This window comes from Myotis brandtii, unplaced genomic scaffold, assembly GCF_000412655.1.
Source record: "Myotis brandtii unplaced genomic scaffold, ASM41265v1 scaffold1083, whole genome shotgun sequence".
In the NCBI taxonomy this organism is placed as follows: domain Eukaryota; kingdom Metazoa; phylum Chordata; class Mammalia; order Chiroptera; family Vespertilionidae; genus Myotis; species Myotis brandtii.
Window position 1 is genome coordinate 200,429 of NW_005353685.1, and position 10,518 is coordinate 210,946.

General features: G+C 37.3%; 1 protein-coding gene across 1 annotated transcript in view; it reads left to right on the forward strand.

The window, feature by feature from the left end:
- HFM1 (HFM1, ATP-dependent DNA helicase homolog) overlaps positions 1-2,072 on the forward strand; it is a 98,307-nt gene extending 96,235 nt beyond the window's left edge. The window contains exons 37-39 of the mRNA XM_005857197.2: positions 922-1,033; positions 1,183-1,337; positions 1,995-2,072. Coding sequence (XP_005857259.1) covers positions 922-1,033; positions 1,183-1,337; positions 1,995-2,064 — 337 coding nt within the window. The 3' untranslated portion in view covers positions 2,065-2,072. The remainder of the gene's footprint in view (positions 1-921; positions 1,034-1,182; positions 1,338-1,994) is intronic.
- The last annotated feature ends 8,446 nt before the right edge of the window (positions 2,073-10,518 follow it).

Below are 10,518 nucleotides of genomic sequence, written 5' to 3' on the forward strand. Positions count from 1 at the left end.
GTGGGGCTATGTGTTCGGACCATAGGTTCAAGCTTACAACCACAGCTGTTGGCTATGATTGTGCTGGGAGGGCCCTGCCCTCCAGCTGGGACTTGCACGTGGCAGTGAGAGGACCCTGTCCTTTCATTAGTCTGAGGCTTGAACCTGGCCAAAACACTGTAACCGCGCCCCACAGTGGACAAGACAGTTTGTTGACATCTAAGGTCCATAACAGATGGCGCATGAAAAATGAGAACATTCGTGAGCGGTCCTTAACAGATGGCACGCGAAACAGGAGAAAACTCGTGAGCGGTACTTAAGGTGCTACGCACAGGATAAACAGTTTGATCACACAAAAAATCATCCTAGGGATTTGTAGAATGATATGTATTTACTTATTGTCTCTTCCTCTACTAAACTGTAACTCCCTGAGGATTTCCTTACCACTTTATTCTCAGATCCTAGTACAATATCTGAGATATGGAAGCAAATAACAGGTGTTTTTTAATGAATGAATGAATACAGAAGATTAAAGGTGAATTCTACTATAAAGTTATACATAGGAAGATAACTAGAAATGTCTGTCTACACAGAGACCAGAATAAGGAAGGAGGTTATAAGGGAGACCTAGAAAAGATTTACAGACTGCTAGATGAAAGACAATTAAGCATGAGACCCAATTTTTTAAATAGTTGAGTGATTATTTCTGTCGCTCTTTAAAATAGTATTCTTATCTAATTTGGAACATATAAGTTGTTGTTTTGTCCAAAGGAAAGGAGATACACCAAGTCTCCATGAGTGTAAGAAACAGGGCATCAATCTTTATGGTGAAAAATATGGTAAACTTTAATCATATTCTCCAAAGAATTACCGATCTCTAAGTTGGAATGGTTTGTTTATCTTATTTGACATATTTTACAAATAATTAACTTTTATTTTTAGTTTTGTTTCATCACAAGAGGAGCCAGATATTTATTTATTAAATTCTGCTACATCCAAGTTTGGTGCATCCTCCGTGACAACATTTCCTCAACAAGATGAAAATACAAATATTGTAAGAAGCACTTTTTGTTTTTGTTTTATTTATTTTATTTTTATTTGGGGCAAATACTTTTTTAAAGTGTTACATTGTTTTTCTTTTAAATTCTATTTGAATAGTCAAACTTTCAATGATGGCTGTTTTATTTAAAACTCAAAATATAGGTCCATTTACAAAAAGGAAAACAACAAAGTCTGTCACCAGTGATTGAAAGGCTATACTTTCCTCACTCTGAAAAAAGATCAAATTCTTCAAGTTTTGTCAAGAAAGTGGATTTCTTTGTTAGAAACAGTGAATGTAAAAACAAAATTGATTTAAGGTAAGAGCCCTTTAAAGACATATCAAGAAATACCAATAACAATTTTTTACAGAGAAATTCAGCATTCTTTTTCTTTGATTATTTTATTTACTTAAAGACATTGAAATTTTAGATCCCTCGTGAGCTAACCTCCTCATGGGGATGTAAAGTACAGCATAGAAAATATAGTCAATAATATTGTAGTAACATAAATAAATAAATAAATAATAAGAAATCCAAATGAGATCAGCTAATATTTCAAAAGTTCAAGTTATATTTTAGCCAACCAGTTCTTTCATAATTCTACATGTTCAATGGGGAAAAAAGCTACATTAAGTCTAATAAATGACCCACTGCTGCTCATTTTTATGAGTAACTCTGTAGCAATTTCCCCCACCTCTTGAATAGTCAAATTCATAGATGTATTGATTAAATAACATTATTTTCGAATATGTTTAAAGATACATCTAAAGAACTTATCTGACAGTTTATGAAGTTTAATTTTCCACCACAAGACTTCCCACAAGGTTATGCATATTGAAGTTCACTTGACATATTAAGTTTTCAGCAATCTTCAAGTTTATCCATTTTGTATTTATTACATTATTTATTGTGTATTTTAAAATAAATTGTGTTACAATAATAGTTATATTTACATTTGCTTTTTTTCCCCCCCAGTAGGTACCATCCTGATGATAAAGCTGACGAAATGAAGTCTTTACTGGGAATATTTGATGGTCTTTTCTAAAAACAAAAATAAGACAGTGCTCTTTATATTAATAAGACAAATTACAAAGATACCTAATTAGAAAGCATGCTTTTTTATTTTTAAAAGTAGATAATAATTGTTCAGATTTATTTCTCTTGGATTTGATCAGTTTTGTTGAAATTTTTACAACAAAATATTTGGACTTATTTATTTTCCTATTATATTGTAACTTTAGGAAAAGTACTTTTACAGTGGCTTTGTTTCAGTAAACTGATAATTAAATTTTACTTAGAAATAATTATGTTATTAATTAGATATTTTGAATTATGACAAGAACCAGTTTAAAATTTTAGTTTTATATTTTTTTAAGAAGAAAGGTATTCTGTTAAAGCAAAATATGCTAGTTAGTGAATCTTCTAAATTATTCACCAATGTTGTTTTGTCTTACTAAAGATTTTTAAGAATCCAGTAGCTATCTGAATCTATTATTTAACTTCAAGCAATAAATGAAACATTAGTCAAATTAGATTATTGTCTTCTTTTAGCTTGTTTTTCAGTTAGTGAACTCATAAAACTTTATGTTGGCTTTTACTATAACAAAAGGTATTTCCCATTATTTTCAATGAATTATATCTCAATTTTATGTATTGACTAGAGGCCCGGTGCACGAATTCGTGCACGGATGGGGTCCAGCCAGCCCGTCCCGATGGGGGCCGATTGGGGCCGGGCCGGCAGGGAGGGGGGTGCAGGAGGTCATCTGGGGGGGCACCACGGGAGGTTGGCCAGCCGGCCCTGCCCCTGATGGGAGGGGCAATCAGTGGCAGGGCCAGCCAGAGGAAGGGGCCGTGGGAGGTTGGGGGTGCCAATTGGAGCCCTGATTGAGCCAGTTGGCTGCTGCAATGCACGTCATAGTGACCGGTCGTTCTGGTTGTTCCATCATTCCAGTCGCTTGGCTTTTATAGATAGATAGATAGATAGATAGATAGATAGATAGATAGATAGATAGAAAGAATATAGGCACACTACGCAATAGTTATTATCTAATTTATTTATAGATACAATTAGAAGCCTGGTGCACAAAATTCGTGCACGGTGGGGGGAGGTCCCCTCAGCCCAGCCAGCAACCTTTCCAATCAGGACCCCTCGGGGGATGTCCGACTGCCAATTTAGGCCCAATCAGGGATCAGGCCTAAACCGGCAGTCGGACGTCCCTCTCACGGTCCCGGATTGCGAGAGGGTGCAGGCCGAGCTGAGGGACATCCCCCCCCCACACATCCTGTGCACGAATTTTGTGCACCAGGCCTCTAGTAAGTATGTAAGTTCTTTGGTTTATCTCTTCTCATCCTCTCAACCCCACATCGAGGTATGTCAGTCTGTTCCATGCCTCCCTGCTTCGGGTCTTATTTTGTTGGTCAATTCATTTTGTTCATTAGATTCCACACATAAGTGAGATCATGTGATATTTTTCTTTCTCAGTTTGGCTTATTTCACCTAGTGTAATATTTTCTAGGTCCATTCATGCTGTCCCAAAGGGTAAGAGATCCCTCTTTTTTACAGTTGCATGGTATTCCATAGAATAAATGTCCCACCGCTTTTTTTATCCATTCATCTACTGATGGGCACTTGACCTTATCCTGATATTTCTGCTTACTTCACCTTGAGAGATGACAGGTTAAAGAGGAACAAAACTACAGATAGTTAGTAAATAGGTGAGTCAAGACTTGAAAGGAGGTGTCTTATCTCAACTTCTCCAACCAGGCTTCTGATCTCTGATCTGTTTTTGTTATTGTTGTTGATTCTCACCCAGTGATATTTTTTCCATTGATTTTTAGTGGAAGGTAAAGAGGGAGGGAGAGAGGGAGAGAGAGAGAGAGTGGTCATCTGTTCGGTTGTTTCGGATGTGACGGCCCCTGACTCTTTATATATATAGATGTGAAGTTGAAGCCCAGGTAAGAAATTTTAGAAATATTAGAAACTTTTCTTTATAGAGATAAGAGATTTAAAAAAAAACTTCCAGGTGAGATTGTTATAGTTACTATTAGTAAACATTTATGAGGCATCATATGCCCTAAGCATAGAGAAAAACTTAAAACTAAGAGGTCTTGTTTCTATGTTGAAAAATAAGGGCAACTAGTTCTTTTTAGTTATCTTTACAATTGGTATGTTTCTGCATCTGAATCAATCATGATATAACCTTTAAAGGTTATTAAACACCATTAAAATGAAAATTTGATGCACTACAATCTGCTCATCTTGTATACATAGATTTTGACATTAAAGAAATAGCAATTTAATTCAACAAGACTTATTGTGATCTGTAAGTGAAAACATTGTTCTTGGTACTGCAAAGGATGCAGATGATGAAAGCATTGTATTTGCTCTCATTGAGCTTACTTTACATTCTGGTAGAGAAAGTAGGCATATCATAAAGCAATAATTAAATACAGAGTACATTAGAGAAGTGGTTTTCAGGCTGCAGGGTGCATTGGAATCGTACAGGGCTTGTTTGAAAACAGACTGCTCAGCACCATACCTAGAGCTTCTGATTCAGTAGGTCTGGAGAGGGACCCAAAATTTGGCTTTCTAACAAGTCCCCAGCTGATACTGATACTGATACTGCTGATTCAGGGATCACATTTTGGAAATCACTGCAATAGAGGTTTGAAGAGCTGTGGGAGTTCATAGGAGAGAGAACACAATCCTGACCCTGTGGTTAGGAAAGCCCTTATAGAGAAGTTCAAACTTGAGTTGAGCCTTGAAAGATGAATAAGAAAGATCTGATGGACAAATATATGAGAGAAGGATATTCTAAGCAGAGGGAACAGCTTGAGCAAAGCTCCAAGGGAGAAAAGTATCTATTTAACAATAGTGAATAAATAGATCATTTTAAACACAGGTAAATGTTGTAGGAGATGTTTGAAATGTACCTTAAGGCCAGACTGTGGAGGACTTTAGATGCTAAGATGAAAAAAAAACAAAAAAAACCACAAACCTGAGCTTTACTCAGCAGACTAATGTTTCCCAAACTTGCCTGATCATAAGGAAACATATGGATAAAATATTAACTATATAAACTCCTAGATCTCACCTCAGAGCTACTGATTGAGAAATTTCAAGTGGAGAAGACTGGCAATTCTGTAATCTTCCAGGTCATTATGATCAGGCTGATTTTGGAAACACTTGGGAAGATATTAGGTTTACTTTCTAAGTAATCAAAATAAATGAAATATTGACAGTGTTATAATAGACATACCTTACTTTGTGCACATGTCTACCTGGGAAGTTATATGTATGTTAAATATATGTAACTCAGAACCCTGCTTCCTATACTGATGACTTAAAGGAGTATTCTCTTGGTGAGGTGAATAATAAGCCTCAAGTTTCCTATTTTGTAAGTTAAGTTTTAAATATAGTGGCTTTACTTATTCATATAAAACAAACCATACAAGAGAGCTTTTAACAAAAATCTTGTTTGGGTTAAAATTTTTCAAAAGCCTTTTTCAATTAAAAACGTCCTTAAAAACCAAGATGGTGGCATAGGCAAACACAGTACTCACTGCTTCCCACAACCACATCAAAATTACAATTAAAATACAGAACAGCCATCATTCAGAACCACCTGAAATCTAGCTGAATGGAAGTCATACAGCTAGAAAAGTAAATAAGAAAGTAAGTTGAGACTGGTAGGAGGGGTAGAGGCATGGAACAGGTTGCTCTTACACCCACTTGTGGCATGGTTTTAATTGGGAGGCATATCTTGGCTATAGAGCCCTCCTGTGAGGAGCAAGGGGCCCCAGACAACCAGCCCAAGGTTCCAGTGCTGGAAAGAGAAGTCCCCATAACTTCAGGCTGTAAAAACCAGTGGGGATTGTGGCTGAGTGACACGGTGGCTGCTGGAGTCCCCGCAGTTCCTCTTAAAGGACCAGTGCACAGATTTACTCAGACAGGCTCCCTCTGTGCTCCAACGCTGGGCAGAGGCTTGGGGAGGAACTGCGTTGTCTGGCACCCAGGCAATAACTCAGGGGCAGCTTTCTCCCAGATAGGTGTGCTCACAGAATTCATTGTTCCTATGCTGAGACCTTCCCCATCACAGAGCTGATTAGCAGGCACCATATCTGAGTCTCCATCAACCTGGCTCACACTGTTCGATCCACCCTGATGATTCCCTGAGACCCCACCCCATCCAATTTTCAGCCCTACCCAAGCTGTTTGCAGCAGCTTTTCCATATGAATGGCCCGTCCTGGCTCAGGCTTCAGACTCTCCTAAAATCTCTCAAGCAACAGTTGGTTTCAGTATGTCCCATGCCATTTAATAAGAGGCACAAGGCCTGGCACTAGCAGCAGCCTGCCTTACTTCACAGCTTGGGCTTGCCTGGGCTAACACTTCCAAGGCTAACACAAGTAACAGCCATCCACAGATAGCTCTGTAGCTCCTGACAGGTAGCCCCAGGCAGTGGCTGACTTTGCACCTCTCCGGATGCCCCAGAGCCAGTGCACCCAATGGACAGCTTCAGACCATACCAGATTACAACTCTACACATCCACAAGTGAGGCAGACTTAGTAATCACCAAATCCCCACTGAAGCAAGTCCTATTCCATAGGGGTATCTCCTGTACTACAGCTCTTCCACTGTAGTCACAGCTGGTCCTCACAGCCAATTGGCCTGGAGGTCAATTTCTCCCAGTGACGTCAACAGCAATCAAGGCTCAACTACAATAAGACTGTGCACACAGCCCACACAGGGGTGCACCTAGAGTACCCAGCTCAGGTGACTGGAGAAGCTGAACCATTGGGCCCTATAAGACACCAACTACACAAGACCACTCTTCGAAATCCAGGAGACATAGCAGCTCTACCTAATACATAGAAACAAGCACAGGAAAACAGCCAAAATGCGGAGACAAAGAAACATGTCACAAATGAAAGAACAGAAGAAATCTCCAGTAAAAGAACTAAATAAAATGGAAGCAAACAAACTAGTAGATACAGAGTTCAAAAACAATGGTTATATGGATGCTCTAGGAATGAGAGTTTCAAGAGGCTTAATGAGAATTTTCAAGAATCTTAGAACATCAAAGACACGAAAAAGGACCTGTCAGAAATTATGCATATACTAACTGAAATAAAGAATAATTTAAAATAATTCAACAGTAGAGGATACTGAGAATCAAATCAGCAATTTGGAATATGAGGAAGCAAAAAACACCTAATCAGAAGAGCAAAAAAGAAAAAAGAATCCAAAAATATGAAAATAGTATAGGAGCCTCTGGGACAACTTCAAGCATACCTACATTCACATTATGGGGGTGCCAGGAGAAGAGAGAGAAAAATATTGAAAACCTATTTGAAGAAATAATGACAGAAAACTTCCCCTACCTGAAAAAAGAAATAGACTTACAAGTCCAGGAAGCACAGAGAGACCCAAACAAGAGGAACCCAAAGAGGCCCACACAAGACACATCATAATTAAAATGCAAAAGATTAAAGACAAAGAGAGAATCATAAAAGCAGCAAGAGAAAAGCAGTTACCTACAAGGGAGTGCTCAAAAAACTGTCAGCTGATTTCTCAACAGAAACTTTGCAGGCCAGAAGGGAGTGCAAGAAATATTCAAAGTGATGAATAGCAAGAACCTACAACCAAGATTACTCTACCCAGCAAAGCTATCATTTAGAATTGAAGGTCAGATAAAGAGCTTCACAGACAAGAAAAAGCTTGAAGAGTTCATTACCACCAAACCAGTATTACATTAAATGTTGAAGGATATTCTTTATGAAGAGAAAATAGTAGAAGAAAAAAAAAGATTAAAAGTATGAACAATAAAATGGCAATAAATGAATATCTATCAACAATTGTATCTAAAAATCAAAATAAATGAATAAGGAATCTAATAAACAAAAATAAACTGATGAATAAAATAGAGCCAGTGGCATGGAAACATGGAACAGACTGACAAATCTCAGAGGAGAGAGGGGAGAGGGACTGGGAAGAGATTAACCAAAGAACTTAGAAACATATATGCATTACCTATGGACACAGACAATAGGATGTTGAAGGCCTGGGGTGGGGCAGGAACCGGGTAGAAGGGAACAAGGTGGGGGGAAAGGAGGACATCTATAAATACTCTCAATAACAAAGTTGGTTGTTTGGTGTGTTGTTGTTTTTTTGTTGTTGTTTTTTTATAAGATCCTTAGTAGACTGTATTTTTCTCACCTGTAATGTTGGCATAATGTCATCTATGTCACACGTATGGAGTGAGAATTTAATAAGCCACTACATAGGAAGCCCTTAGTTTAGGGACTGATGTTCAATAAATGGTAGTTGTTTGTAATTTTTTTAAAAGTGTCCTTAACAGCACTTTAAATAAGCCATTAGTGGTGAAATAATACAATATTTATTTGTCATGTTTGAGTTGCACTAAGTTTCATAGGACTTGATAAATGAACTGTTGACGTTCCACAGATGTATCATCCATGGGAAATATTTTATCCTAGACTTCTCTCTCCTACATATACTTCCTCCTGCTTCCAGATGGATACCCTCATCCCCGTCCCCTCCTCACTAACATTTTTAGTTGGTTTATGGTCAGAGCATACAAATCTATTTTAATATTGCCTTAAATAAAATGTAATTAGATAATAAATCCTCTGCAAATTCTATTGTAATTTAAAGCCAAATAGAAATGACTGCTGAATTACTCACTCAGGTTTTGGCAAAATTTACTCCATATTAGCGTCAGGTAAAGGGTCTCTTTATCATGACCCCATTGCTAAGAAACACCCCCATTAGAGACAGTAGGGAACCACTCTTTGAGGACCTCAGGTGTACAGATTACATGGGTAACATTTACCCATGGCATCCTAGATAACTGGTGTCTGTATGTAAGAACCTTCGCTTTTGTGGGACAGAGAATGCACCAGTGAAGAGGAAGTCAGGGCAAAGAGGAGTCAACTAAGCTAAGCTTAGAATTAAGCTAAGTAAGTAAGCTAAGAATTTCAGTGTGGGTTTTGGTTAGTTAGTGGGACAAACAAACAGGAAAACCCTGACACTTCTTGCCCTTCGGCATTTCAACTGCTGGCTCCTTGCTAATCAAGTCTGATTCAAATACCTGTAGCACGGAAAACTCCCAGGAGCTGGTTAGGTCTCAGGACCTTCTGTGTCAGAACCTACATTTTAATAAGATTCCAGGTGATTATGTGCACATTCAAGTGTGAGAAGCTTTGTTTACAGTGGAAACAAAAGGAGGCAATATCAGGATTTTAAGAGCATCCATTCCAGAAGACAAAGTATAAGAGTAATGATGATTGCTTGATTTTCTGCACATATATTTTCTATGTTAAATGTAACATGGTGATATAGCTCTTGTTTAATTGCCTTTCAGTAGAGGTTGTTTTCTTCACCAACTGTAAATTATCTTTATAATTCTCATGCATCAACTGGGTGTTTGTTTGTTTTTTATGTAGCTTGAGAGGCACTTAGACAATTTATAGAGTTTTATTTTAATTAACATAATAAAAGCAGATGATTCAAAAGAGCAGTCTTTGTCTTGCTTTTTTTCACATTTCAATTTGGAAACCATTCCCCAAACTAACATATGCCTTAAAAATCCCTACATACTTCATCAAAACAAAATAAAACAAAACAAAAGCCAAACCCCATAGTATTCTGAGAGATTTAGATAAGTGTGCATAAACCATCACTCACACATTACATATTGTAGCTATAAATGTTTTTATTTATAAAGGAATTAACATTCAGCTTTGTCTGAAGCACTTCCTTATGACAGTAGGTGGCTTTAATCCTTTAGAAACTACACAAACAATAAAATCATTCTTTTCTTTCTTTTTTTCCATATTGATCAGTTTGAAAATTTAAACATTTTACCATTTAGAATTTTAATAAATTTTTTAAAGCAAAAAAGAATTTTACTGCAGTATTTTTCTCATTTCAAGTTTATTAAAATTTTAGCAATATAAATTATTCAGGTTGCAGACTATCAAAAGATCAACTCAGTGAAGGCCACATTAAAAAAAAAAAAAGGACAAACATAAAACAATACCCCCAAATGAAAAGAGAACAACATAAAGGTGATTCATCAGCAGACCAGGTAGATGCTCAAATGCTAAACACAGCTCCTTTTCAAAAAAAGTCTTACCATAACAGCTACCAGGGCTAGCCAACATCACTGACTACTACTATGTGCTGAATCTTGTCCCAAGCCCTATAGATGGCATATTTAGTTTAATCCTCTGATAGCCCTATGAGATAAATTCTTTTGTTGTGTATATATTTTATACATGAGTAAGCTAACTAGGTTGAACTTTGTGTGATTTGAGAATCCTTTGCATAACCTCCCTAGAAAAGGATGAAAAACTAACTACATCTAATCATCAACGTTCATGCTTTTTTTTAATCTTGAGAGTTTTTCTCTTGAAGAATTTAAGGCAAATTCCAGAGAGTTCTTCACCAGGACACATCCTATAACTCAGTCTCC